The sequence below is a fragment of the Gallus gallus genome, chromosome 3 (assembly GCF_016699485.2).
Source record: "Gallus gallus isolate bGalGal1 chromosome 3, bGalGal1.mat.broiler.GRCg7b, whole genome shotgun sequence".
Taxonomy (NCBI): domain Eukaryota; kingdom Metazoa; phylum Chordata; class Aves; order Galliformes; family Phasianidae; genus Gallus; species Gallus gallus.
This window is the reverse complement of record NC_052534.1, coordinates 34861133-34889029: the sequence shown is the minus strand read 5'-3', so window position 1 is coordinate 34889029 and position 27897 is coordinate 34861133. Positions and strand designations below refer to the sequence as shown.

Here is a 27897-nt window from a genome sequence, read left to right as displayed (position 1 = left end):
TGGTGGAGCCTGCTGCAGGATGAGGTCCCTCATTCCTGCGGAAAATTTTATCATATCTGGGCTCTCAAAATTGTCCTCATAAATTGCCTCCTTCATACCTAATTCTCGGATATAATTTTGTAAGTCCTCCATAGAGGACCACAGGCCGGTATTTAATGGTATATCCGTTTTATTTGCCCATGTCACACGGCATGCGGCCATTAACCATGCAATCAGTGAATGATTTTCTTCATTGTGTTGCACAGCCGCATATAGTCTTTGCCTGAGGGCCGGGTGAGTAGTAATTGATGCCAGTTTTGAGATTTCTGGCCCATTCACCACAACACTTTCTGCCCCCATGTCATATAGTCTGAGTAACCATGCTGGCACACTCTCTCTCGGTCTTTGTCTAAAGCGTTGTACTAAATCCATTAATTCAGCTGCCGTGTATGGGCGAGCTGTTACATGTAGTGTGCTCTGGGCAGGGGGCCACTGGTCAGGGGGCAGCCCCGCTGGCCTGTCCTGCGTTTTTTTTTGTTTTTTGAGTTACAACTGGTCGGATCTCAAAGGGATCAAGCTCTAGTGGAGCCTCAAGATCTGACTTCTTAGTGCTTTCATTTTCTGAGTCCAGTTCATGTGGACTCTCTTGTATAGGATCCCCAGTTATTTCTAAAGAGATGTTTCGGATTTTTTGTACCGGGATTATAGGGTTAGGTTTTTTCCCTCTCAAAATTGCAACCTGTCTTTCTAGTTCTTCCACACGGTCACGTAATAGTTGATTTTCATCAGTGAGAACCCCTTCAGTTATATTTAGCCGGTTCAAGGCCATCAGCAGCGGCCACGCCACCGTGGAGGCAGCTAACTGTCGTTCTCGTGTAGTGAGTACGTTTTTGTTTAGACTACTGAAATACTCAGCCAGGCGGGCTGGGGATTCCTGAACATTTCCTGCATCCCGTAGGGGACCCCATTTTTCAATAATACAGGCAATCCCGTGATATGGGGATCCTAGGAATCCCGGGATGTGCCCTGGCAAAACCTCACTTATGGGGCTAGCCTTTCCCCGTCCAAACCATCCCATGAAATTGTTCAAAAATGTCATGGTAATTATTTTAAGAGGCTTATAATTGGGTATCTTTAAAGATATTTGGCTGCCTGGCTCGCCAAAATGTAGGGCAAATGAAGGTGATGACAAAGCCTTTATTTAAGAAATAGGCACACGAGGGAAAGATATCAAAAAGAATCGACTCACCCCTCCCGGTAGCAGCGCGCAGACCGAGCCGAGCTGAGGAATGTGTCCCTCCCCCGTTCGTACCGCCGCGCCGCCGCACTCACACACTCACAGAGCCCACCCATTGGTTCAGGCTGTGACCCTGGAATTCCACTACATCTGGTATCAAAAATTTTAGGAATCTTTGTGCTAGTTTAGGCCACATAATGATTTTGGCAAAGGGCAACATAGTTTTGAAGTATGCATGCTGTGTTTCCAGTCATGTAACCTGCATAGCTTCAAAAATAAAAATACTTGAAAATAGGTCATGTAATGAAACCACTCATTTCGAGCACGGGTAGCAGACTAGCAAAACCAAAAGTAGAGACCACCACTGTGTTCTGGATCTGGTGTTCTGGAGTAGGCTTCTCCTTGTGTGCTTGCATTCATGATACTGCTGGTGAATCTGTTTAATTACATTCCTCTCCAAATAATTTATGATTTAACATATCTACAATTACATAATTCTATGTGTGTATGTGCACAAAAGGAGTTACTGGGTTAAATATGCCATCTGCAGTGGTGAAATCATGAATGTACAAAGCCAATTGTGCTAGTCAAACTATAGGAGAATCTTAAATCTCAGCTACCTAGTCTCTTGGCTTTTTTCCCCTCTTGGCTTTTTTCCCCTCTTGGCTTAAAGTGTTAAATATATTCAAAAAGAAAGATTAGAGGTTGAAATGATCTGAGAGCTTCTAAAGGTACTTTTTGAAACTTATCACGCCCCTTAGCAGGTAGTGAGCTTTGAAAATGTAAGCATTTCGAAGCACTTGAGATCTGCTGATTATTTATTTATTTATTTATTTTGTCATGTGCAAATTTATACTGTTTTCAGATGGAACTTTCGCTGTGAATTACATTGGACTCAACAGTTTCTGCCCTGGATTTCTTAATAGATCTATTGTACCATGACTGTCCAAGGATATACCCAGGGCAGATTCCATCCAGGTTGTAGTGTATTCTGTTTGATCGACCTGCTACTAAAATAGGAAGAAGTACACAGAAGCTTTCCCAGAAGGAAATATACATGCATACAGCATACGTATCGTGTGCTCAGTAAATCCAGTGCAGCCAGAATGTGTCAGACTTGGTATGTGTATGCTGCCCAGATGGTCTGCATAACAAACCCAAAGTTTTGGATTCATTGCACAATTTGTCAGATAGATCTTTATGTGCGCAGTGTGCATTTGTCTGGAACTTCCTGATGTCAGCATTCCTACTGAGCTCTTCCTGGCCTGACGGATGCTTGGAAATTCTAGAGAAAGTTCTTCATAGAACCTGGTAGAAATTTGAGAGAGAAGTCAAGAACTTATCCTGTTTTTCTGGAGTCGGGGTTGACCTCAAATTTGTCCCTACAGTGATCAGAGAGAGGGTGAGAGTGAACGTGCTGGATTTTCTCTTGGAAGTGTTGGCACTTGCTGGCTAATTTGAGAGTAGAGTAGAAATGAGGAGCTACTGATAATATTAGCAATAAGAGCAGGAAAAAAAATAGACTTTCTTAGGATATTGAAGTATTTGCACAGCCATTGTATAAATACATTTACAAAGTTTCTTTTGATAATGAATCCTTTTTTTCTGTTCAAGAAAAATGTAAGACTACAAGTTTCATCTAGAATTTTCCATATGGCTTTACCATTTTCTGTCCCAGCGGAAGAAACAATTTAATTTTGTTTTATCTATTAGTAATTTTGTTGGGTCAGTTCAACTGCTATTTCTCTATTAACATTTTCCATAGGCTACTGAAATGTGTGAGAAATGTACATTACGGAGATTCGTACAGCTCTTTTTTTGCATCTATTGTTATATATTGCATATAAATATAGCTTGTGGAAACGTTTGGGTGTTACTCAAATATTTTTGTTGTTTCTTCTTTCTAGGAAGCACCTTTCAGAATCTCAGAAGACTTGTGAAGATTTGGAAGCAAGACTAAAACACCAGAAATCGCTCGTTTCAGCCACAAATTCTAGTCGAGTTGGTGGTCTTTGTCTCAAATGTGCACAGCAGGAGGCAGTTCTTGCTCAGACACATTCTAATGTTCACATGCAGGTCATTGAGAGAGTAACAAAGTAAGTTTGAGGATATTAGCTTCTCATGAAATAACAGTTGCTTACATTAAACCACATAGGTCATAGTATGTTTGGTTGTATTTGTAGAGACATTTACAAGGCAACAGAGTCCCGAGTTCAGATTGTGATATGAATATTGATGGCAGAATATGAGTGTGGGTCACAGCCACTGTGAAATTCATGGTAGTTTTCTTCTTATTTCAAATGCAAAAGGAAGTTAGTCTTTATCTTATTGATCCCTTGGGGTGTCCCCCACCAGACTGCTGGTAGTCTGTATTTATTGCACTAATCCTACAAGCAAACCTTTCACTCTTATCAGAGAAATCCCTATTTTCCTTGAATGTGTTTAATAGGTCCGGAGTTTGGGATAGAATACTTTGCTAACTAATTCAATTCAGCTTCCTTTGAATCAGAAAGAGATGAAATGATTTTTAACAGCCATTTTTAAATTGTGGCTTTTATTTAAAGGGTTAAGAAAATAACAACTATACAAACGGAACGTAGTATGTGTGGTTTGTAATGACATACAGTAATTCAGAAATTTCAGCAGCGTTAACTTTTTTTAGAAGAAATGCTGCTAGTCAATCATCTTCAGAAATCTCTCCGTTTTTGCTTGTTAGTAATAGTGACAGGATACTGCAGCTTTCTCAAAGTTTGTTCAACAGCCATCTGTCTATTGTCAGATAGTGAAGCTTTTTAAGATTTCCAGAGTTTTCGAATGAGTCTGCTGGAGAGGAGGTAGTGGGTCAATTAGAAGTGAGCACTCTGAAGGGGCATAGTACATGCTGTTTGACAAATGGATGTGATCTCTACACATTATATGGTTGCTGGGAGAATTGATGCATTTTTCTGTTGTCACAAGTCCAAGAATTTTCTGGGAAAGTTCTCTGTTGCTGAAAAATCATGTCTCCAAATCTGCCTTTTTTTTTCCTTTTCTTTTTTTTCTTAAAGTAACTGTTTGTCACAGAAACTGTGGAAACTCAGCCAGTATATTTTTGTCACTTTGTGTTACAGGGCAGTTTGAAACAAAAGATTTGAGCTGATTTATTTCTTCCTCTTAACCCATCTCTCAACAACATCTGAAATGAACATCTTTGATAGAACTTATTAAAACAAAGATATTACAGTAAATATTTTCAAAGGGACTAAGTAGTTTGTCCAAATGCTGTTAAGATGAATACACAGAACTGTGTTACCATACAATGCAACAGATGCACAAACAAAAGAGCAGCAATTTTCAGTCAGAATCTAGTTGTACTGTAAATAGTTGGAGACAAATATTCTCTCAGAACTGAAAAGCATTCCGCATATGAAAAATAGTGTAAAGGTTAAGGATCATAACTTTACTCATTTTGGTACTCTGTTTGGTATAGAACTCAGTTTTTGTTAAGAAATAAATTGTGCAGAGGTGTAGAATCCAGGAGTCTTTTTCTTTAGCTCAGTTACAGTGTGTAGCAAAGAGCAAAGAGCTTGATATATTCAATAATCTGAATTATTTTTGGAACCCAAATGCTTTCTTTTAATTATTTTTTCTTCTTACTTTACGTGTAATGACAGGATAATGCCATATTGCTTTGTTCTGATATTTTATAAAGGTTTTTTTAACATGGATTCATGTTTTGTAATGCCACTAGGACGTTACTCAGCTTCAATATATTCATGACCTGAGTTCTTCCAGTTTCACTGGTAGCTTCCCTTCTGAAGCATAAGACCAGTAGCAAGTGATAGGTACTAACAGCTGAGCAGATACTAGGAGTATTCTGTCTTTCGTGCTTAACCCGTACTGATTTTAGTCTTGCTTCACTTATCACTTTTGTCTTTTATCTGTTAATATCTGTTTTTCTGTGAATATCTGTTCATCTGGTACACCTGCTTTTTTTTGCTATTTACGGGAAGATACAGAAGAAACATATTTTTCTTTTCTTTATATGCAGAGAAAGAGATGATTTGATGGATGCACTTGTTTCAGTGAGGCAAACCATGAAAGAGATGCAGCAAAGAGAATCTAATGCATATGAGCAAGTTAAACAAGCTGTGCAAATGACAGAAGAGGCCAATTTAGAAAAAACAAAGGTAAAGTCATCAAAAAGATTAGAGCTTTTGAGTATTCAAAACTCCTATAAATATGGATTAGTTTGCAAGCTAATAAGAGAATGCGAGCATAAAACCTTTATTACTGAGGTAGTAAGTTCAAACTGTGAGTACTTCTGAGCAGTAACATGAACTCTGGATTCTTAAGTTGTCATCCAAAGCTGTGGGATGTGTTGCATTCTGAGGCTATTATTTAAATTCTTAAGTGGTTTCAGAGCCAGATGGTAAAAACTGAAAGGTAATATTTCCAAAGGCATTCACAGCATATAGGAAGATAATTGTAATCACAGAATCACAGGGGTTGGAATGGACCACGAGAGAGCATCGAGTCCAGCCCCCCTGCTGAAGCAGTACCCTACAACAGGGCACACAGGGAATACCGCATTTCTGAGCTTCTCCTGAAAGACTACTTGAAACATCTACAAACAATTCTTTTTACCTCAGATGAGTGCAAGGCAAGAACTGATTAGTTATCATAACTCTGGAGATGACAAGTCCTATAAAAATGCTACCTTTATGAAGCTCTTGGCACTGGGTAAATAATAATGGCAAAACCAGTTTTGATCTAATGCTTATGCTAGCCCTACTTACTGTAATGACTAATATTGATCTAAATTATTTCCTTGTGATTTAGTGACATCTACTGTATTATTAGTGAATTGCTATGGAATTGAGAGGTTGTGGTTTGGGGATATATATATATATTTTTAATCATTATTAAATTATTTGATTTTTAAGTATACTTGTTTTTAATGAAGTGCCTTTGTTTTTAATATTGGGTAAGATTTATATAATTGTTCTAATGACCAAATAAGCTGTAGTGGTTGATATTATTTATCCAGTGCTGTAGGGATGTGCACAAAGAGTCTGTGATTTGTAGGAGAAAATATAGTAAGAGCTTGAAATCCTACATAATTCCTAGATGTGATCATTACAGCTCCAAGTTTTTACTCAACAGAGAGGTGATGAGTCAGCTTAGCTCACGTTAGTAATGTTTTAAGACAAACTAGTAGAATCTTTAATAAAATGGATCTTCATATCTACACTCCTTCTTCCATATAAGAAAAGCAGCTCTGTATAGTGCTTTTTCATTTGGCTGGTGTTTTTATTTATTTTTATTTTTACGAATACTAATCTTTATCTTGGTAAGCACAAATTGGCAGTTTGTTTTTGTAAGTATCAAAGAATCACTTAAAATAGTGCACCTGCAAAATGTGAGGGGGTAGCATTTAGAAGCCCAATGTGTTACAGTTTCATTATCCTGTCAGACTCTCTGACCTCAGGTACTTATAGTTTAAAAAGCATTGGTTTTTTTTCTGTTTTTTAGTAATTTCTGTTCTTTAGAGCCAGGAGGGGATCTGGAAAGGCTAAACTTGCTTAGCTGCCATAAATCCAGGAGTGTTTTCCACATAGATTTCATAGAATGAATTTTGAACCACTCATATAATAAAAACAGCAGTGTTTGCAAGGAATTGGGTGTTGGAGGCTGGTTCTACAGATGTGCATTCAGGAGTTCTAAATGAAAGGCAAATAATCAATTGTAGAAGTACAGCTTCTTATTTGGAAAATATACCCTGCAAGTGCTTTCTTCTTTGCCCTGACTTCTAAATCCATTTAGAAATACGTTTAGAATTACAAATCACAGTAGGGCCTGTATATACAAATAAATGTACATCTGTTTTCAATTTGTTAGTCCTGTTCTAGATGTTAATATGGTAGGATTGCATAAACATCATATATGTTAAAAAGTAATAACAAAACAACAAAAAAAAAACCCCGTCCATTCTAATAGTGAATTGATTTCTCTGAAGACATTAGGTATGTATTGCAGTAATGTAAAGTTTGACATTTCTCTTACTTAAAAAATAATTGTTTCTGTATTTTTCTTTATTTAGGCTCTAGTTCAGTGTGAGCAACTGAAAAGTGAGATGGAACGCCAGAAGAATCGCCTTGAAAAGGAGTTAGCTGTCCAGCTCAATAAGAGGACTGAGGAAAAAGAAGCTCTGCGGGAAGAAATGAAGAAAGAAAGGGAGAACTTGGCAGCAATGGTATGCATGTGATTTTTCCTATTTGTATATACAAGGAGTATAAAATTTCTCTAAACTTTCTATTTGGGCATACTTTATTTTGTTTCTATTTTGGATTTTAGACCTTAGCAAATCTATTCTACCACTACTTTAAAGCATGATTTTTTCCTAGCTTCTTATATAAAGAATATTATTTAGGTTATCAAGTTGAACACTCAAAATTTTGTGCATGTGTTAGGTTAGGACCTTGTGCTACATAATACTTACATAATATATCAAAGCTACAGTACTGTAATTGCATTTTAATATGTCATTTTTCAGAGAGATCTGATCAACACTTAATTTGCCCCTCTGCAGAAATGTGCAGGAATCTTGTTTAAAGCAAAATAAAACAACCCTATATTTATGGAATCATTCAGTCAGAATCTCTCTCGTTATTTATATTGAGACTGACTGACTGTCGTAGCATAATCTTGCTTTAAACTTCTAGATCCAAGTGTAATCTTGAGTACAAAGCACAAGAGTTTTCTGCCCAGTCATATATACAGAGGAAACTTCATACTAACTGCAGTAAACCTTTGGGACATTTGATTTTGAGGCCTCTTCAACCATTTTATGGTGGAATTTTGGGAATAATACAGTGAATTTCTCTTCTGACCGTAGGCTTTTCTATATATATACACAGTAATATGACTATATATAGTATAGAACTAAGAGAATATGGTTGTACTTCTGGTATTGTGAGATGGTGGAATAATATTCTGAAGCTGTTATAGAAATTTAAAGTCTTTGACTCCAATTCCAGATCTAAAAACGAGAGTTAAGTACAGTAATGAGGATTGAATGATATTTTAAAAAATAAGCTGTTGTAAGAGGTCTTCATAAATCTGTTGGCAAGGCAAATAGAAATTAAAACCTAAACTGTGGACAGTGAGCCATTGTTAAGTAGTAAGCAGTTTTTTGTTTAAGTCACTGCTGCCTATTGGAAGTTATCCTTAAAGACAAAACTATTAGAGGTTGTCCAGAGGAGGGCTATGAAGATACTGAATGGTCTGTAGGGCAAGACATGTGAGGGGTGACTGAGATCCCTTGGGTTATTCTGCCTGAAGAAGTGGAGGCTGTGGAGAAGCCTCGTGGTGGCCTACAGCTTACGCACAAGGGGAGCAAAGGCACTGATTTCTGCTCTCTGGTGACAGTGACAAGACCCAAGGAAATGGCATGGAGCTGTGTCAGGTGAGGGTCTGGTTGGGGATTAGGAAAAGGTTCTTCACCAGAAGTAGGCCCAGGTGTTTGGGCTCTGAAATGATCTTCCCAGGGCAGAGGTTCTGGCCCCAAGCCTGCCAGAGTTCAAGGGGCGTTTGGACATAAGGTTTGAATTTCAGAGATCCTGTGTGGAGCTAGGAGATGGCCTCCATGATGCTTGTGTGTTCCTTCCAACTTGGGATATTTTATGATTCTATGCTTACATTTTTAGTCATTAAGATATACTTTAGAGCAGAATATGCACTCTGAAATACAGACTATTACACAAACATGTCATACCTTTTTTCAGCAGAATCATTCATTCATTCATGTCAGTACATCACCTTGTATTTCATCACACGCTGTGCTGTGTTTTACTGAGACTGATCTCAAGTCTTAGGAGTTGGAGTCTTTTTTCTTTTTCTTTTTTTTTTCCAAATCCCACTTACACATTAGATGATGTATAGTGATAATATGATGATGTCATTCTTGGTAATTAAGAAAAATATAGAATGACTTTCTAGAAAACTATGATCTATATGTATGATTTAAGTCTACGTATTATTCAACTAGCTATTATGCTTCAGGAAAATGAAATGGTAGAAATAGGGGTTGACTTGATGCACTGTATACTTTGTGAGTATTTTATCGCTTTCCTTAAGAAGTCATTTGTTTGAGGGAAAGAATTGGCATGATCCGAAATTCAGGTGGATATATAATAAGTGAAGAATAGTTACGAATATATAATCCTCTAGGTTTGGCTTTGAATTCCTGTAAGTTAACCTAAAACTGTCAGACACCATTATTTCCACTCACATTAGTAAGCTTCAGGGCTAAATAGCTGAAGGGTCACTGTCTCTGTTTTATTGTTACTTTTTTTTTTCCAGCATTTAGTAAAATTCGATCTGAATTAATTAGAATTTTTAACATACTATTTCTGTATGCTTCTTGTACAATATTATGCTTTGATTTTTCAGTGCTGAAATACTGTCTGAATTTGAAATTAATTGAATATATATAGCTACAATGGCAGTTTTCTTTTTACTGGTGCAAAAGATAGGTGGGGGAATGTGATTTTGTTGAAACCAATCTACATAAGTACAGATAAGTTGTTAAGTAGTTCTTCCACAGCTGCAGAAGTATTGCAACCAGATGCTTATGACTCTTTGATCATGCCAACAAGTTCTGGAGACTGGTCTGACTAATGAAAAGTTTGAAATACACGACCTCACGATAAATTAATTCAAAATAATATATCAATTATTAAGGTAATTTGACTGTATTTGGTTAATGTTTTTATTATATTTCTTATTTATGTTTTTTTCTTGCATTTCTTGGTGTATATTTTGTCTATATAGCTACAGTTATTTTTAAGGAGAAAGTTCTACAGGGTTTAGATCTGTAGCTGTCTGAATTTCATCATTGCTGTGTTCTTGGATTTTTTGCAGGTAATGGCCATGTCTGAGAATGTTGCCATGTTGGAGGCTCAGGTAGAGAGAATTACACGGGAAAAGAATTCTCTGGTTAACCAGTTAGAAGAATCACAACATCAGCTTGCATCTCATGAAATGGAGATGAACAAGGTAGGCACGTTGCTTTACCTCATTGTTGTGACTTGAAAGAGGTTGTTTTTTTTTTCTCTATTTTCCTCTGTATTGGTAAAGTGCGTGATTACAAATGCAAACTCTTCTGAAGATTCCACATAAAGTTTTACAGAAGAAAACTTTTATGTCTGCCAAGTCACCTGGTGATGCAAAAGTTAAGCTTTAGTTTTCACAGACTATGCAAATTCTGATTATAATCTGTATTAGGTGTAAGTAAGACACCACAGTATTCAAGCCTGTCCTGTAATTACAGTTTTTCAAGTACTTTCTTGTAGAAATGCTTTGCAGTGTTACTCCTTTATTAATTTGTGTTGATGATAAACATTCTACAAAGAATTATTTCTTGTAAGTAAGAATTACCGTTTAAAATATATATTAATTCTGTTTTATATACATACAGTATAAAAAATTATATTCAAATTAGATCTGTCTGTATCAGTTTGGGGTACTTTATTTTGCACATTTAGAGCCTCAGTGTTAGTCATAACATGAGAAATAAAAATCAGATGTGGTCTGAAGCTGATAATGTGAAATGCTATCTTGTTACAGCAGTTACTTGTTATCATATAAATCAATTCAACTTCATAAAGATGAGGGGATGCTAATTTTATATAGAATAGAAAATCTGCAAATGAAAATTTGTTATGGCCTTTTGCAATGTTTATGTGGCTGCTCAATAATCCTACAGCCAGTAGTTAATTGCAAGATTTTGGGGAACAATTTGTTCTTCAGGCCTTCACTTCTGGGGAGATTGTCAGCTGTTTGTTGTCCTCAGCTTCCCATGCTGCTACAAATAGATGAAAGTTATGCAGAAAATCTACAGCAAAGAGCCAATTAAATGTGTTAGAAAACTTAATTCAAATTCAACTGAAAGAAATAGGAAAGCTCTTTTGAAGATCATAAAAATGATCTGTTTTACATCTTCTGATACATGAAAGTTTTAGCTTTCTGGACCCGATTCATGGATGGCTGTAGTGCTGCTTTTGAGGGGTGGGGTAGCAGGGGATGGAAGCGATATGTCCAAATATCTACCGATTTGGGTTGACCAATTTTATAGCCTACTGATTTGATGCCATCTCCTGAGAGTTCCTAGTCTCTGCTTGAGTTAAAATTGACACAAAGCTGAATAGGTGACTGCTTTGCAATAGGTGGTGCTGTGTCTTCATTGCACTGTCCTGAGAAACTGGAAAAGTGTGTTCATGTCCCTGAGCTCAACTACAAATTCTGGAGGAAAGTCCTAATGATGAGCTATTGGGACAGTGTACATCACCGTGACCGCTTTCATTGGTTGTATAATGTTTACATCCCATTGTGTCTCTGATTCATTTTCAAACTTGGTTTGCCATTATTAAAAATGCTAAATTTTGATTTCTCTGAAATTCTTTTTTTTTCTTCTTAACCTGTACTAGGAGTGAGGGGGGAGGGAAGCATGGTGAGAATTTTTTTTTTAACCTTCATTCTGAACTACTAGGAGGCTGGAAAATCAGTTATAAGGACAGCACCATCTGCTGATCCTTCTGTGTTATTCAGTGTGTACTGTGTGCAGGGAAGCCAAAGGCAGGGATGGCTGCATGTTTTTTATTTTGCTTGGAGGAAGGAACAGGTCACAGTATGTCCATTCTTAATATAAAGAAAGAAGGAGTTAGAAAAACAGGTTTGGCAGTCCATGCAGCTGCTTCTTAGGATTTTTCAGTTGTGTGTCACATTTTGATATTAAATAAAAATTCAAACAAATAAACTATTATAATTGTTTATAGCATTTTGTACTTTCCATTATCTGCAACAGGACTAAATCAGCAAATTATCCTCCAAGAAAATGATTCTTTTTCCCTCTTATACTTTCAATTTGTAAGTGTTTCTGTATCTTAATGTCAGAACAGTTCTGTGGAGAAAGAAATGCTGATTTTGAATGACAGTAAGATGTTATGACTCTAAAGAGATCCAAAGAGGTGCCGTGGAGCTCTGATAAAAGATAAATTTCTGCTCGCAGAATAGAAGACCTGTGTTTTTAAGTAGCATCTGGAGATGTACTGGTACAAACTGGTTCTGTGATTTCAGTGATAACCAGAAGGGAAGGTTAACTATGAGAGGTTATCTCAGCATACCGTAATAGATAAAAACTACTGGACACAAGCATTTCTTCCAGTTCCTTTTGTTGTTGTTTTTTTTCCATAAGGTGACCTGATGGCCATATGCATATTTACTTTCCCTTTTTAAGAGTGAAAAAATGAGAAGAGAGATGAGACTGAGAAGATAGATGAGACTGAACAGTAGAAATGAATTGCATGTCTTGAATGAAATGTCTTGTAGAATGAATGAATGAAATGTCTTGTAGAATGTGTGAGAGGAGATTGTTGAGAAGTGCAGGGGACCAGCAGCACATTAAAAACATGCCTATTTAGGAAACAAGTCTCGTGGAAGAGTATGAGCAGGGCAGGTGTGAGTTGGAAAGAAAATTCTGAGGGTAATTGTTCTCATTAGGGATTGTGAGGGATAGCAATCTTGCATATATTTATGTTTTGTTAATTATTAAGATAAAATAAATAGGCACAAATTGGTGGTGATTGGCCAGGAAAAGTGAAAAGGAGACAGCTTGTCTGCTATCCTTCTCCATTCTCAACAGATAAATTTAAATAGAACCCATTAAATTGGGAAATAGTAATGTAGTCTCAGAGTAGTAGTTAGTTACGTGGGAGGGATTAGTCTCCCTCAAGCCTTCTGAAGTCAAGCTACCTTTCAGATGTAAAAGGAATGAGGAGGTTAAGATAGTGAACATCCCAATAGCACAGAATACTTGTTGGTTCTGTGGAAGTGATCTTTTTAATTTTTTTTTTAATGTTGCTTCAGTCCCTTTCTTTTGGCCCATGCATGTGGAAGAATTACACATTTTTAAAATAACTTGTCTTTGACTTACAGGAAGTCTATAGTGCTCTAACTTTGAAAATTAATGTATTAACATCTAAATGTTTTCTTGACAGCAGAGAGTTGGCAAGACAAGAAGTTATGCCCTTATATAGGAATGTGATAGATTCTTTACTTCGAGGTTGCTGAAAGTGTTCACATAGACTTTCTTGAGATTTCAAAAAGAATGGGAGAAGAATATAAAAGTGACAGTAGTTTAACAGTATTTAGTGGCACATATATTTACAACATAAATATTTATAGTTGGCAAAATCTTGATCCAAATATAATTGAATGTAGAAGGCAGTGCATATTTCAAAGTTAATCACTATATAGAGAACTCAGATCCATTTTTTATGTAAAAAAACATTTACCATATGTAGTCTTAAAATTTCTGTAAATTAAAATCGTGCATTTAAACAACCTCTAGAGGGCACCAAATGATCTCATTGCAAATCCTGGTTCTTCAAGCTACGGATCATGTTGTCTGTGTAATCTAACAGGTGTGTGGAGAAATGCGCTATCAGTTGAATCAAACCAAAATGAAGAAGGATGAGGCAGAAAAGGAGCTCAGAGAGTACAGAACAAAAACTATAAGGCAGCTTGAAATTAAGGACCAGGTAAGAGATGATACTGCTGTAGCTTTGCAGTTATTGGAAGCCTAAATAGGGTTATTTCGGAAGTTGGTTTGATTCATTTTTCTAATAGTGATCATTTCTTACTGTTAAATGGTTTCTGAATTAATGGCAACAAGCCAGCTATTACTGTTAAGTAAATACCTCTTGGTTATCTTATTCTTGTTTTCAGCCCTAATATGTTAAGTTTTATGTAGTGCTCATCCCATGCTTTCATACAGAATTACTCTAGCGTATGAATTCATACAACGTACTTAAATTGTATATACTGTATACATATGCTTATACAGGTTTTTTTTTCTCACAAGTGAATCACATGTAATTAGGTATACATATACCTTGACAGAACACTAAGAAGTCTTAAATATAAACTAACTATACCAGGAAAAAAGAAGATCATTTGTCTTCCAGTTTCTTTAAAGATTCAAGTCTAATGAATGCTGGGCTTCATAGAAAAGTGTAAAAAATAAACTGTCTCTTATACTATATACGGAAAACAGTATATGCTTTACAGGTGAGAAAACATCCACTGCAATAAGGAATATTATTAAGATAACATACAACATACTTGGCAAACAGCTTAAACTGGTGTACTCTGCATCTTAAGTGCCCTTTTTGTCAAAGTTCAGTCCATTTTTCCTTAGGTATTCAAACTTCCAGTTATTCCTTCAAAACTTATGATTTTTCACAAGAGTAAATTTCTTTTGAATATACAGAGGAGTGCATAAGATGCATGGAAGCATAATTTCTACATGGATTTTGTGCATAGAGCAGCATATCCAACAAGTTTTAAATCATTCTTTTACTTGTAAGTAAGTGAACAAATCAGTCCCTATGTAAGAACATAAGTAGGAAAAAATGCAGTATTTCTAAAATTAAATTTTATTTTCCAGTTGCCCAAAATCTGCATTTAGACAATAAGTTTATTAACTTAATTAAGTACAAGTTTGGACTTGAAATGTTATTGATTCAGATTATAATAAAAAGATGCATAAAATCAAAAAAGTTAATTAGATAAAATAACTCATTAATATGTATTGAAAAATCTTACAGCCCAGAAAAGCAGGGGCCTTCCAAAGCCTTTTGTTTTCAGGGTTGTTTTTTTGTTTTGTTTTTTCTATCCTCCTGCATCCCTTAGGCCTAAGGACTCTTTAAAAAACAAAAAGCAGGCTTGTCGTCTGTGCCTTGACAGATATCACAGATAAGAGAGTTGGCATAATCTTGGCATACAAATAAAACAGGATGTGTTTAATAAGATATCTGAAGAAGTAACTTGGATTTTAAATCCTGTTCTCCGACTTGCTTCAGGATTGCCTTCTGAACAAATTGCAAAATTGAACAAAATATTCTAACCTCATGTATTGACATAATGGTATTTTATTCATTGTGGGAATGAATATACCAAAATGTGGTAATTCGATATAATTAAAATAAAGTGATGGGAGAGGGAATCCCTACCAGTAGAGATTATTAGAGTAATTCAGTAATTAGCTGAAGTATCTATAGTGTTCAAATACGATTGTTGGCTCCTTTGTAAAAGATAAGCAGGAAAAAACAATGGAAAACAAACTTATTTTTTTAAATCCTAAGGCTCAGTGTCTATTAGCTGTTTCATTGGTGAGGCTCTAGTAATCAAGAAAGTTCTGTATAGGTCCTAATATTTAATATGTTAAAAGGTGTGTTTTATTCCTTTTTTTCTTGTTTTAAAGCATAGCTTTACAAACATTAAGTCACTGCAAATTGTTTCATTTAAATAAAATGAAAACAGTTTAATCACATTTAGTGTATTTAAAGACGAACCTAAGATGTTTTATCTTACATGGCACTCAATTGCAAACAGTAATTGTTCTTTGGTCTCTCAGCCATGACCTGACCTTCTGGCTAAGACAGAGTTGATACCTTTCTTGGCCACCATCTGCTCATAATAAATACACATTTATATTTTAAAAGTAGAGAGATAATAGTGTAGAAACAGTGCTGCTATGCATTTTTCTGTTTTAATAGCAAATAATGTTATTCAAGTTCACTTCTGATATGCTTAGGATGAGTTTCCTTGGGTTTTTTTTGAGGTGTGCTCGTGTTTTTTAATTGTGTGGATAAGTTCTAGTTTTAAAGATGTATTTGAGTTTATATATAATGACTTTATAAAAAGGATTAATGTTATCCAGGTGTGTCAGAAGGGTCATAAATTCCCATGTGTGCAATCTGAGATGATCAGATACAGATTTGGTGAAAGCTGGTATTTATAACATTCTTTCAAAATGAATTTATATCATTTAGGAAAATTAAAGGAATTTTTCTGTACATAATCTATAGTATTTTCCTCTTTTTTTTTTTTTTCTGATATCTCTCTTCCTGTGTTTATTACTCAATAGGGATTAATTTAGAATATTGGTGCTTTTGTAGGAATACCTGTAATTGACATTGGACATGAATATATCTTAAAATAAAAATGGAGAAGCAAAGAACAATGCTATCTTTTAAATTGAATAACTATTTTGTAATATCATCCATCATGATGTGATTAACCTTGGGATTGAGGGTGCAAGGGGCAGGGAAGATATATACCGCACAGTTCCTCAACACAAAAACTGCATCTGTTCATCTGAGCCAGTATATTGTAAAGTAGCATAACCTACTGCCCTCTCTTTTTCTGTCTCAGCCTCCCCATTGTGGTCGTGGCTGTGCTGAAATAAAATACTTAATGCTTTACCTTCTTAGGAACAAGATTTAAAAAGAAAAAAGTGCAATGCCTTCACGGCAGTAAACGGTGTCCACACTAGGGGTTGTACAAGCACAACTATATCAGAGAGAAGTCACACCCTAACCTAAATAGCTATTATCAGAAGAAAAAATTATGGCATGTTTGACACAGTAGGGCTTCACTTTTCTGGTACTTTTTCTGTGAATTTAGAAGCACTGCATGGCTGATTTGTGCATTTCTTGTAGAAATCTTTTTTTCTTGTGAAAATTTGAAGTCGTTATTTCCTCAGATTAGCATCAATTATTCTTTTCTGCTCTGCATTAAAAAAAAAAAAAAGAAAAGAAAAGTCTAATTGCTTCCTGTCTTTCTGTAAGCCATTTTTATTTGGTTTAGAAAATCTTGCAAGCTTCAGAAAATAGTTTGTAGTCTTGGCTTATGTAGTCCCAGCAAATTTGGGCATCTTTGTTAAGAGTTCAGGAGTGTTTCACAACCGGCCTTGTTAAAATCAAGCACTGGGATATGTTAAATGCAACTACGGAAAATCAGTCCTGTAAATTTTCTTTTAATGTGAAAAATCAGAAAAACATTTTATGCAGGAAGAAATCTAAGCCCTTTAACTTAACCTGCAAAAACAACAGGAAAACAGCCTTTCAATACCGTGTTTAAGATTATCCAAATATAATTTGAAGCTGGGAATAGTAGAATTCTCTTGCATGCCATGTAGGTGACAGAATGAAAACCTCTAGAAATATTATACCAGAAAAATGCAAGGCTTTTTACAAGCTTTGGTATGTAAGTTTCTGAGCCCAAACAAAAGACAATGGAGTCACTAATATGCACAACCTATACATGTGGAAAGAGTTCTACATAAGAGCATTTTTATGTTGTGTAACAGAGCCTAAATGATGTCTCCATATACTATAGACTGAATGACAATTTTGCAGACAAATAAAAATCTGGCAAAATTGCAGTCCAAAAGCATTTTGCCAAAAGGTATTTTGGGAATGTTTATCTCATTTGTCATAAATCCATGATTTATAGTAACCTAATTTAGACATTATAAATGAAGAGATTACCGACTGTCTTCATCAAAAATAAAACAGGCCAAGAATTTGGGTATATGTTCTGGAAATGCGTAAAGCGTGTCCAATGCAAGACTAAATACAACCTCCTGAAGACACTGATTCCCTGAGATGTCGTCTTATGAATAGATATGAGATTTCCGTGAGCTGTGCTTTAAAAGATGAAGTTTTTCACGGGCTGGGACGTTCACAATATCACCAGATGTTTTGAAACTCAATAGAATTGCAAGGCTTGGTACTCCAGTAAGGATGGATTAGGATTGTATGTCAGAATTGACAGCTGTTACAAGAATGCTCATTTTTATACTGAATATTTTGTGGCTCCATTAGTTAAAAAGATTCTCAGAAAGTTCTGTTTTTAAAAGGAATTCTGTTAAATTAGTAAGTGTATTTGAATGCTGTTTGGCCAGGAGGGAAAAAAAGAAAAAGAAAGAAAATACTACACACAGCTTGAAATTCTTTAAGATTAGATTTTCTTTCCTCATCTGACCTTGAAAATAATGGCCTTGAGAGTAAGAAAAACCCACAAAATTGCTACTGGACAAGAAAGCCTCAAGAAAAAATGTGTGATAACTTTCTACTGTAACTAAATGCTCTGTAATAAATATTTACTTTTTTTTTTTTTATATTCCAAGTCCTAATCTGAAAATAGGTAAAGGAGAAGGAAGTAAAATGTTACTACTTCATGGCTTGCTTTGTTGCATATTTTCTGACCTGTTCAGGAGGAAAATATTTTCGTAACCGGGTTTAGTAGCTCAACTCAAGATTTTTTAAGTAAAAATGTTGATCTGGAAGTCGACCATATTTTACAAAAGGGATGTCTGATTACAGTTATGAAATAACTGCTGTTTCTGCTGTGCTATACTGTTGCTTTCCTATATCAACCATCCATTCCTCAAGGATCACTGAGGATCACCCTTCGTTGTATACTCCTAATCCTGTTTTCATTAGAAGAATATCTGAGGCTGGGAATCCCGGTAGATTTTTTATTATTCTTATTTCTCTTTATTTTTTTCTACTAGTCTGCTTCTCTAAAGCAGCTGGCCTGCTAAAAAGAGTGAGATGAGCTTTTTTAGCCCATGTTACTGATCAGAATTGTATTTCTCATAGCTGCTGGTGGCCCAAGTAATCTTGATCCACGCTCTATCACCCAGAGTGGTGTTACCCTTTTTGCACATATAATTATTTATGTATGTTAAATATTATTCGAAGTAGGAAAAGAATTGCACAGCTTTTGGTATAGTGTGCATCTACTTAATGTTTACAGAAATGCCTGTTTTCTCAATTCACTCACAAGAGTAAGGGTGACTTCATCAATAGTCATTGTGTTAACAGTCTACTCAGAAGAAAAATAATGTAAAAACCCCTGACTATCACTTGTCTGTTGTCACTGTGTAGCTTTTCTTAATGCTATCTAGGAATAGACAGTCCCACATCAGTTGCATGAAAGATGTGTTTGAAAGGATAAATGAAGTAAGTTTCGTCCTCTCCTGTTTCTCCACAGTGAAGGTGTAATCTTCCCATTTCTTATATGTATCCCTCCTTTTCTGATCATTTCTTTTTAAATCAGTGAGCAAACCATCTACTCTCCACCAACCCATCTTTCCCCAACACCCTCACCCACAGCTGCAGTCCATTTAAAAATACACCTTGTTCTACTGTGTTACAAAATCATTTTCTTATCTCTACTGGTGGCTGCTGAGCTAATCTCTAGTACAGCAATGTTGTCTGTTAAAACGTTGCAATAGTAATCTCCATGGGTTTGAAAGTTTTGTTCCTGAAATAGCATTGTGGTTCAAATATTTTCAAGAAAATAATGAAGTAAAATCCTTGTATAACATATTTATTCTTTTCTGGTTCTCAAGGTATTTATCCACAATATCCAGGGGCCATGATGCTCTTTGAGAGTTTGCACAAGGACAGCCATGTTAAAGTACTGCTTAATTTAAAAATTGTGTGTGCATATTCATAAATATATACTTAGCAACACAGATCTTGTCTTTCATTTTTTTTCTTGCCCCAGCTGCACATAACTAACAGTTACAGATAGAAAGTTTGCTTTGATTAGATTTAAAAATGTGTTTAAGATCATCCCACCTCCATGCTATTCGCTGTTCTTTCTCTGCCTCTCTTCTAGCAATCTGCAGCCCCTCATCTCTATTAATTCTCTATCACTTTGGAAACAGAAGGTTTGCTCCTGGCTTTTGCATAGGTGATGGCTCTGATCTGGAAGTTTTGCCCTTCGTTACATTGAAGGGGTGCCCCATTACTGCCAGATGCCATTATGTTTCTTTGCAACTTAAGTGGTAATGTGGTCACAAAACTACACGCATCTGAGACTGCAAGACTTCCACTAGATAAGGCTAGACTAATTAATATCTGTCCAACAAATTGCAGTCTCTACAATTCATCTTGATTAAATCCTTGCTTTTCTCTTTTGTATTTGGAGATCCATAGGTTTTTGAACTGCTGGTGGGGTAAAGGAAATCTGTGTGTTTATTGGAGATACTTCTGTGCTTCTGCTCATCTTTCAATGTCAGTATACGAGTGGGTTCTCAATTTCATTCCTAACTTGAGATTTATATTTTTGGCTAAATGATTTGTAGAACTTCGAATTGTTCTGTGTTTGTAGAGAATTGGCTCTAGTTTAAGGAGGTGATCTTTGTGAACTCTTTTATGCCTTATGCATATGCATAACATACGCATGTTGCAATTTATTTGTATGTTGTTGCAGCTTTTTAATCTTAAATATACTTCCAGAAAGGAATTTTCTCCTTTAAAACCATGTTTAGTTTTCAAAACTATGTTGTATACCAAAGCAGATTTAAATAGGAACCAGCAGTAATACATGTAGAACTCAAAAGGGAGAAAAACATTGTTGGGACCTAGGAGAGGTTAACCTTGTGATGGCCCTAACTCACTTTATGAAGTTGAATGGCTCTTCAGGTGCAATATGCCATGTCAGATGGCCATGCCTGGGAGGTCTGAGGTTTAGAGACTGACCAGAACTTAGTGTTGCTTGATTAATATCAAGATTAAGATAGAAATGACTGCAAGCGACCCCCACTGAATATGAGCTGCTAGTTTACTTCAAGTAAAATACATTGGAATCTTGCTGCAAAAAGTTTGCCCTTTCTTGTAATTTAAAAAAGAAAAAAAGAAACTGTGTGATAATTCTGCCTTTGATTAATTTGTACATAAATAATTAAAAAGGCAACATTGGTTGAGATCGGTTTTAAACAATGTAGAAATTCCCTGTTGCTGTTACATATAATGGTTAAGTGCACTTGAATGGCAATACTGATGGTACCTCTTAAAAGGAGCTTAATTTTAGCCTTACTCCTGTGCACTAATTTCATTGCTTTGAAAGGCTATTTCAGTGAGTGAAAGCGAGCATGGGAGCTTCAGGGCCTGTAAAGTTTTACTATATATTAATTTGAAATGTATCTGATTTTATTGTTGTTGATTGCCTTTTGTTGCAAGCACCGACAAGCATAGCATATATATTTCACTTTCTGTTACTTTGTCTTCATTCTTCTATTCCTTGGTTCTATTTTATGTCCTTTTAAAGTGTTAAAATGAAGGGAATGAAGTAGGAAACAAAGAAAAGAAAGTACTGTAAATTCATGGAAACATCTTTCCTTCCAAAATTATAGTACTGCAGAATTTGTGCTGTGGCATAGTTAGTGCAGAATTATTTTTTAGGTTTACCGTGTGATTTCATACCTGGTATGTAAGAATACTGGTATAACAGTGAATGTCATAAATTATTAGCTCATTTGGTTTCAATGTATTTTTGATTTGTTAAAAGGCTTCTCAAGTTGTTTTTACATTTTTATAGAGTATGAGTTTTTATCACTGCTTAATCATTCTCATTTATCTAATATAAAAAATAACATTTGTCTTTTCTGTCAGCTTTGCTGCTATTTAAAATTCTGTGAAAAACATCTGCTGGTTTAGAATTTAAAGTTCCATTTTTCTGCATACAATAGAATCAGCATCAGTATGAAAAGAATTAAGCATTAATCTTTAATTTAGCTTGCTTTGAATCAAATTTCTTCATTATTTAATTTTATCAGATTTTGTGGAGTTAAAGAGATGTTTAGTTAATAAAAAAATATGTTTTTACAAATACACGAGTACACATGGGTGAAGATAATTTCAGGTGATAATAGGGAGGGCATATGAAGGTTCATCCAGTGTTTGAGAAATCCTCCTTTTATGTCTGTTAGTAAGATGCGTTAATGTCACTGAAAGAGCATCTCCAGTGCTATCCTAAAAATACATTGTGCAAATCAAAAGACTGTAAACTCCTCATGAACTAATGAATGAGAAGAGAAACACTTAGAATTGCAACTGTTTCAAGAAACTCTTGAAAGTACTACATGCTGCAAACATAAGATAGTTTAAATACTGAAAAGATTGTGTATGTGTATAAAATCAATTTTTACTGTGGTGTTATTTAATCAATGTATTAATTATTATTTGGTAAAGTTTCCTTCTTTCAACTGAATTGGAGAGGAATGCAGAGTGGTGTTAATGTGCTTCATCTTAACTTTCTCTTGCTGAGGTTCAGGCTGCCATCTTTCAATGGCAAAGTGCCTTTTCGTACTTCTAGAAGTTTAGGCAGTGCAAGACAGGTCAATAATACTTTCAAAATTATGTGCAGAAGTAGTAAGAATATTAATGTTGGGGAGTTAGGCACCAGAAGTTGCCTGTTCCAACGTTCCAAACTTAATGTAGTCTTGTTGTACGTATACGTTATGATAATTCTGTTCCTTGTTATACTGAAAATCTGTTTCAGATTTTCTTAAACTCAAGATTGTCATCTGTCTTTTTTCAGTTCTCTACTCCATTTCTTGTCTCTCACATACATTAAGTAAAAAAAAAAAAAAAAGTATCTTGAAGAAATATTATCTGATCATGTAAAAAGTTGCATTGCAAGTGATAGGCTCTGAGGGATCAAATTAACGCTGCATGAGAAGTGGAGTTGTCATCAAAATACTTTAGTTGGTGGTTTGTTTCTGCTTCTCCCTACAGTTATGCTAAGGCCTGGAGAGCAGCTACAGAACTGCTTGCAGCTTCCCAGTAGAAGAAATGTGTACTAAAATTAGCACAAAAACTAGCCTGCATCTGACTAGCTTTGGAAAGACGCTATCTGATAAGGTTCCTTGGAGGAACAGTGAAGAAAACTCATTGATTATGGAGTTTCTCTGTATTTTGAATTCTGATTACGTTGTGATGAGCTTGACTTGTGATATTTCTGAACAAAATGTATACATTTTTGAGTCTGGCGTTGTTTGCAGGACAGGGAAAGTTTTGTTTTTATTGATGTATGAACAGATCTCAAGTTCAGAGGCTCTGTGTGTTTCAAGCCATTGTCTGAGTTACTAAACTGAGGGAGCATCTAGCATCTGGAACTGGGCTGTGAGTTTTCAACATAATAATGCTTGGCTTCTACCAAGTTGTTTTTAATAACTGTTTCTTAAGAATTGTTTAGTTGATGTCTCTAAAGTATGCCTGGATCAGACACCTGTGATCTGTGACTTGCTTGTTAGTGTGTCCTCTTGGGTGACATTAGTTTTTTCCCATCCTTTTCTTGTGAGATAGTCTGCTAGTTCTGCTATGGCCATTGCCAGGTTAGAATTCCTGTCTCATCACTTGCGTTGTGATATGTCTAAATACTGGTAATTAAGATATCTTTCTATATACATACTCACAAACACATGTACATGCACCTGTATGTGTGCGGAAAGAAGCATCTGATGTGGAATGTTGGGGTTACTGATTAAAGTAGCAGAAGTATGCCCTATGAGGAGTGGCTGAGGGAACTGGGGCTGTTTAGTCTGGGGAAAAGGAGGCTGAGGGAAGGCCTTATTGCTTTCTTCCAATATCTGAAAGATGCTTACAGTGAGAGCGGGATTGGTTTCTTCTCAGTGGTGACAGGATGAGGGGAAATGGCCTCAAGTTGCACCAGGATAAGTTTAGGTTGGATATCAGGAAAAACTTCTTTACAGAAGGGGTTGTTAAGCACTGGAATCAGCTCCCCAGGGAGGTGGTTGAGTCACCATCCCTGAGTGTGTTTAAAAATCATTTGGATGTGGTGCTCGGGGACATGATTTAGCGGAGGGTTGTTAGTGAGGGTAGTATGGTTAGGTCATGGTTGGACTCAATGATCTTTAAGGTCTTTTTCAACCTGAGTGATTCTATGATTCTAAGTAAAGTTGGTCTTGAAAACCTGTATTTACTTCCTTGTTACTTTTTATGGAAGTCATAAGACCCCTATGAGTTCTTAAAGATCCTGTTATGGAGTCGTTGATTGAGAATTCATTTCTTTCACTCTGCATATCCATGACAGCTGAAATCTGTGGATGCGTTTTAGGGTTGAAACCTGAGGGTTCAACATCTGGCTGATAGAACATTTTCACCAGAGATTATTCTGCTTTGAATTTGCTTCCTTCTGTAGGTCTTTGTCAAAACCTGACTGAGCTCATTTAACTTGTGGGAATGGTGTAAAGCCCTTCTGTTCACTGAGGCTTTTCTCTGGAGTGGCGGTGAAGTGTATTGATGTTCACAGCTGTGGTTATGCTTTTTCAAATACTTGGTTGCTTCTTTTCAACTAATTCATATTTTTGTGGGTTTTTGTAAGATATTTTTAAAGCAAATCTTAAAGAGCATTGCAGGATGTTTCTGTTTTTAGCTTGTAAAAATGGGAAAAAGTCATGTCCTGATTTAAAATAAATGGAGAAATGATATTGTCAAACTACTGCTGTTGAGAAAACTAGAATGCAGAAAACTTGCTGAGACTTCTGTTGTTCTACTTAAAGTATGTAGGTGTCTCCGGAAATAAATGACAAGACAAAGTATATGTAGCTTGGTTTGAAAATATTCTCATGGTGTCATGGGTTGTTATAGTCTTTGAAGGGGAAGAAGACTAATGATCTTGCAAATACTTTCACTCACTTTGTATTCACAATCAAAATTACCAATTTAATTTCGGAGGTGTCCTATATCATAAAGGTGACATTCAAATTCTAATCAAAACATACTTCATGAACCTTTGTTGAGTGGTCTTAGGGGAAAATTATACAGTAATTACCAGTATCTAATAGCAGTATCTTGATAAATAAAAAGAACATCATGAAACCTTTTTCTGGATGGAGAAATTGTGTTTATCTGCAACATCATAACATACTGGAAGAGATTTGAGCTAACATTTTCACAAGAGGAACAGAGACAACATTATTACAAAGATGCTTCAAGTGCAAATATTGGCACTGAATTACATTCATTTGTTCTTGTAGTTGTTTGAATGAATAATTTAATTAACTGAAGAAGATAGTAAGGCTTGTCTACATGAGAAAGCTATGACAAAATAAGTTATGGTATGAATTTGAAGTATAATAGCTATTCAGCACCGACTCCTTACAGGGACAATTTTATTCTGTACTGCAAATGTCCCTTCACAGTTTAGATGTCTTAAAAATGTACAATTTCTCTCTAGCTCCAACAATGAATAAATATTTATGTAGGGATTTTGTGTAAGATAGCTACTACCTTAAAAAGCATATATTGTTAGCTTATTCTGTACTACGCTGCCATCCTTAGAACATCCTTATGACAAAGCATTGCATTATGTTTCAAATGTATTCCTACAGGTACTTGTATGTTATACATGGTCTCTATTTCTTCTGAGAATGCTATAGAAAATGTTTCAAGTGTTGATACTATGATCAAGTTGGCATTAGTATGTCCAGGGTCAAATCAAAGATGCTGGTCCTACAACTTTCCTGATGGTTGTATGTGTGATAAATTAATGTACTCATTACCTAAATCAGGTTTACTTTCTTGGTTTAGTTGACATATAAAGACTTATAACGTAAAGAATATGGCAGGGTTAACCATCACCAGTGTTTAGGGTTCAGTCATAAATAACTTGTCTTATAACAGCAAAATCACAGAATCACCTGTATTCTCTTAACGTAATATTTTAAGAGTATGACAAGAGCTTGGTTCCCATGCATTGTTGCTTGTGTAATAGATAAGCAAACTAGGTAAACACAGGAGATATCCTATGTCTGGCAGCATCTAAACACTGTCACTATTCTGCTTTATGGCTTTTTGATGCAGTGAGTTATAGATACATATATAGAAGCATTCACATGAGGAAATAAGAAAATGATTGCAATGTGGATTTCTTAAACATGCAAATACAATAATCTTGATTGTGTATTAATATATTTGTGGTATATATATGATATGCATTTTGACTTTCCATGAGAATATAATGTCAAATACTTTAATTTACTTGTTTTGCAGTTTTTTAATCATCAAATTACTTTTGTTGTAAAGCAAAAATACATGTTATTTTTCAGGAGTTTTTATCACATTAAGATTTACTATCTTTAAATATTTTTCCATGCATTTCTTAAATATACTTTCTATGGTTCTACAATTTTCTAAGAAAATAGAAAAGCTGGGATTAGAGCTGAATGGAAACAAGCAGCGTTTGGAACAAGCCCAGCAGGATGTGGCAGGAGCCAGAGAGGACTGCCTAAAACTGACAGAACTGCTGAGTAAATCTGAGCACCAACTGCACCTCACCAGGTACCCCTTATCCTATTACATGCTATAGTACCAATTTCATTCTGCTAATGTTTTTGCCACAGGCTTTCCCCACAGCTGATAGCTGCAGTCATTGCATGGGCAGCCCTCAATCATATTAGGAGTGGAGTCTTGAATGACTCAGTTATAAACTATAAGCAGCTAAAAGTGAATTGCTAGTGTGAAGCAAAGGCAATGTTTAACTCCAGTGGTGAGGTACCACACTTGTTTGTAGGCAGGAAAAAGAGCCAGGAAGGGTGCAGCTACTTTCTTGTTACTGTGTTTGATGGGACAAGGATACTTTAAAATGTCATTTCAGACTGTAATGTACAGCAGCACCCTTAAGCAAAGGAATTTGCAGATTAATAATGTGAGGTTTGTGCAGGTGAGTGACCAGAAACGTATAAATATACCTAATCATGCTAAGCTTCCTCGAAGATTAAACAATCAAAAGGTAATATTACTGTCTACACCTAGGAGATAAACTCAAGTATGTGCAGAGGGTGTTGAAGTCTCTTGTTCAGGGGATATGTTACGTTATTCATTACACATTTCTTGAAGATAACAGAAGAGTATCCTGCCAATTATTTTTTCCAGCTTATTTTTTTTTCCTTTTGTCACACACAGCACTATTGTCTTACTGTTGGAAGCTTTTGGGTTGTGTATGTGTTGGTTTTTTTCTAACTCCTCCCCTCTTCTCACCTGAAAACTGAGTATCTAGATAGAAATCTGAAGACTTTTACTCAGTCCTTAATCAGAAAGTTGAGTTAGTTTAAATTTTACACGGGAGGGGAAAAAACCCTCGGATTTTTATCACTTAACAGAATGTCTGCATGTTCAAGTCTTGTACTCTTTGGGCTTTCTGAGAATTCTGCCATTGAGTAAATGGAAATAAAGTAGAGCTTCATCTAAACTATTAAATTCAATGAATCGGTTTTTTATTCAGCTACATTTCTGTGTAATTCAGAGCACGGCAGTTTAACAGATGGAAGAAAGTACCACTCTAACAGCCTGTATTTAGAGAAAAAATATGCTAGAGGTTAATGAACTTGAAAAAAGTTTTGGGTGAGTTGTTAAGATATCTAAAGTTTTGATTTAGCAGAACTTTATTAATAATGATTTGTTGTGATAGTTAACCAAATGGCTTACCACGCTCCTTTTAGCAAAAGGCTGATTATATGCAATAAAACTCTGGATATCTTGGAGGAAGTCTGACTAGCCAATGAATTTTTGTGAAAATGTGTGGCTTGTTTAAAAAAAAAAAAAGACACTATTTACTTCTTTTACATAGCGTGACACCTCTGGGTAGGTACCTAACATACAGATGACTCAGGTATGTTTTCAGTCTATGGGGTCTGACTTGGGAATTTTGTGAGCTGCAAATCACTGGAGGCTGGGAACAGTGTTTGGGGCAAGTAATGCCCTATGCTGGCCCTGTTCTTACAGTCTTTAATAGGCATCTGCTTTTATCTGCTTTTTGAGGCAGGCACTGCATTAGTACAGCTTCTTTGTTTGACCAAGTGTGGCCACTCTTCTGAGATGTCCTAATCTTTGTTTATTTTTTATGCTTCATGTTCATATTATGTTTTCTGATTGTAAGTGTACATTTTAGATATTAAAATGTTTTCTATGCTGGCATGTGATCATGAGAAAGATGCATACATTAAAGCTTGGGAAATTGATTAAAATATTTTT

At 35.7% G+C, this 27897-nt stretch overlaps 2 protein-coding genes across 13 annotated transcripts in view; one reads left to right on the top strand and one right to left on the bottom strand.

Moving 5' to 3' along the window:
• Nucleotides 1-27897, top strand: part of SDCCAG8 (serologically defined colon cancer antigen 8) — a 108557-nt gene that overhangs the window by 18307 nt on the left and 62353 nt on the right. For 9 of the 12 annotated variants that reach the window (XR_005858115.2, XM_046939377.1, XM_004935443.5 and 6 more), the window contains 6 exons: nucleotides 3124-3312; nucleotides 5247-5385; nucleotides 7299-7451; nucleotides 10121-10255; nucleotides 13681-13797; nucleotides 26063-26205. Coding sequence is in view for 11 of the 12 variants with exons in the window: in XM_046939377.1 (XP_046795333.1) it covers nucleotides 3124-3312; nucleotides 5247-5385; nucleotides 7299-7451; nucleotides 10121-10255; nucleotides 13681-13797; nucleotides 26063-26205 (876 nt within the window). In the remaining variant the exon portion in view is untranslated. The remainder of the gene's footprint in view (nucleotides 1-3123; nucleotides 3313-5246; nucleotides 5386-7298; nucleotides 7452-10120; nucleotides 10256-13680; nucleotides 13798-26062; nucleotides 26206-27897) is intronic. The other 3 variants (XM_046939376.1, XM_040697408.2, XM_040697407.2) reach the window with 1 other exon arrangement.
• On the bottom strand, nucleotides 37-1246 carry LOC121113143. Its single transcript, XM_040697412.1, has one exon. It carries the CDS (start codon nucleotides 1076-1078, stop codon nucleotides 476-478), a length of 603 nt encoding a protein of 200 aa, XP_040553346.1. The 5' UTR covers nucleotides 1079-1246; the 3' UTR covers nucleotides 37-475.

Bases quoted from the DNA above. Each gene is read 5' to 3' on its own strand.
- LOC121113143 (XM_040697412.1), bottom strand. From the start codon at position 1,078: ATGACATTTTTGAACAATTTCATGGGATGGTTTGGACGGGGAAAGGCT.